This window comes from Branchiostoma belcheri, unplaced genomic scaffold (assembly GCF_001625305.1).
Source record: "Branchiostoma belcheri isolate BF01 breed outbred unplaced genomic scaffold, Haploidv18h27 scaffold32, whole genome shotgun sequence".
Classification (NCBI taxonomy): Eukaryota; Metazoa; Chordata; class Leptocardii; order Amphioxiformes; family Branchiostomatidae; genus Branchiostoma; species Branchiostoma belcheri.
This window is the reverse complement of record NW_017803932.1, coordinates 2,762,184-2,763,656: the sequence shown is the minus strand read 5'-3', so window position 1 is coordinate 2,763,656 and position 1,473 is coordinate 2,762,184. Positions and strand designations below refer to the sequence as shown.

Sequence of the window (1,473 nt, the reverse complement as noted above, 5' to 3'; positions counted from 1 at the left end):
CATAGTGTGGTCATTATGTATATCATAGTTAGGATATGTAACTTATTTGATTGGTGCAAGAAATAACATATTTTACAAGGAACCATTTGGGGGCGTGTCTGTGCCCCCGCCGTACGTCACGCATCACATTCTGTCGCTGCCAACGAAAATATGGCTTTCTGGCATAGATGTAACATTCAGGACAAATCTGACATCAGAAATAATGGATGATCAGTTAGATAATGCCTTACTTTCTTTCTAATAAGGTAAATTACTTCATGGTACCAGCAATACCTTTTGATAAGGTAAGGAAGCAATGACGAAGAAAGTCAACATGTTATTTAGTTAGTGCCTACCTTGTGTTTGGTTACAGTCTCAGCCATGAGGGTGCTTTGTTTCCTTCTGGCGCTTGGTGCCGCGGGCCTGTTGCCCCGTTCTGAAGCCTGCCCAAAGTACTGCTACTGTGACAGTTACGAGAAAGATGAATACTCGGTGAGGTGCAACGGTGCGAACATAACAGCCATCCCGAGAGACATTCCAAAGAACACAACAATGTTGGATATCAGTAAGTCTTGCAGTATTGTTTTGTTGCTGACACTTAACAATACTACAGAGTTATTCTACCCTTCCAATTCGTTAACAGTACGTTTCCGTGCATAATGCGTCCGTGAGGGCTTTTGTTGGGAAACATTGCCATTCATTATCAAAAGCAACAGAAAGGTAACTCACAGTTTACTCACATAGACATTGGTTTGCCCAATCTCTAGGTTTCACCCCAATTACCATGTTGCGGAAAGGCGACTTCGTTGACATGCCCAAACTAAAACAGCTGAACGTTTGGTGGAACCTCAACCTGACCATAGTCGAACTGGGGACCTTCGACAATCTACCGACCATCACGTCACTCGGACTGTACAACAACTCCTTCACCAAGTTACCGACCGGACTGCTCGACAGCTTGAAGAACCTTAAGACTTTTGACGCTCACAACAGTAAGCTGGAGATGATCCAACACGGTCTGTTCACCAACCACCCTGCCCTGCAAGAGATCAGGCTATTCTTCAACTACATTGCTACACTGGAAGATGCCGCCTTTGGTGGTCTTCCTCATCTGACCACCTTGTATCTCAGTTCCAACAGTCTTAAGTCCCTTAACCCGTCGGCTTTCAAGGGCTCGCCTAAGTTGAAATCCTTGAATGCTGGCGATAACGCCATCATCTCCATTGGTAAAGATACCTTTGTCGGAACTAATTTCGAGTCGATATACCTCAGTAGAAATGCCATCTATGAGGTTGATACCAACGCCTTCTCCCATATGAAAGGCCTCCAGTATGTTTCACTGGATCAAAACAACATCAAAGGCCTAAAAGGTGTCTTTAAAGACCTTCCTCAACTTCAGTCTGTTTCCGTCTATGGTAACCACCTCACCAGCATCGAGGGTGCCTTCCAAAATCTACCCAAGCTTGACAGTCTGGAGGTGAGTGGAAATCAAAT

The 1,473-nt window shown here is 44.6% G+C and overlaps 1 protein-coding gene across 1 annotated transcript in view; it reads left to right on the top strand.

Moving 5' to 3' along the window:
* Nucleotides 1–1,473, top strand: part of LOC109475033 (insulin-like growth factor-binding protein complex acid labile subunit) — a 10,044-nt gene that overhangs the window by 2,521 nt on the left and 6,050 nt on the right. The window contains exons 2-3 of the mRNA XM_019775574.1: nt 353–544; nt 747–1,466. Coding sequence (XP_019631133.1) covers nt 361–544; nt 747–1,466 — 904 coding nt within the window. The 5' untranslated portion in view covers nt 353–360. The remainder of the gene's footprint in view (nt 1–352; nt 545–746; nt 1,467–1,473) is intronic.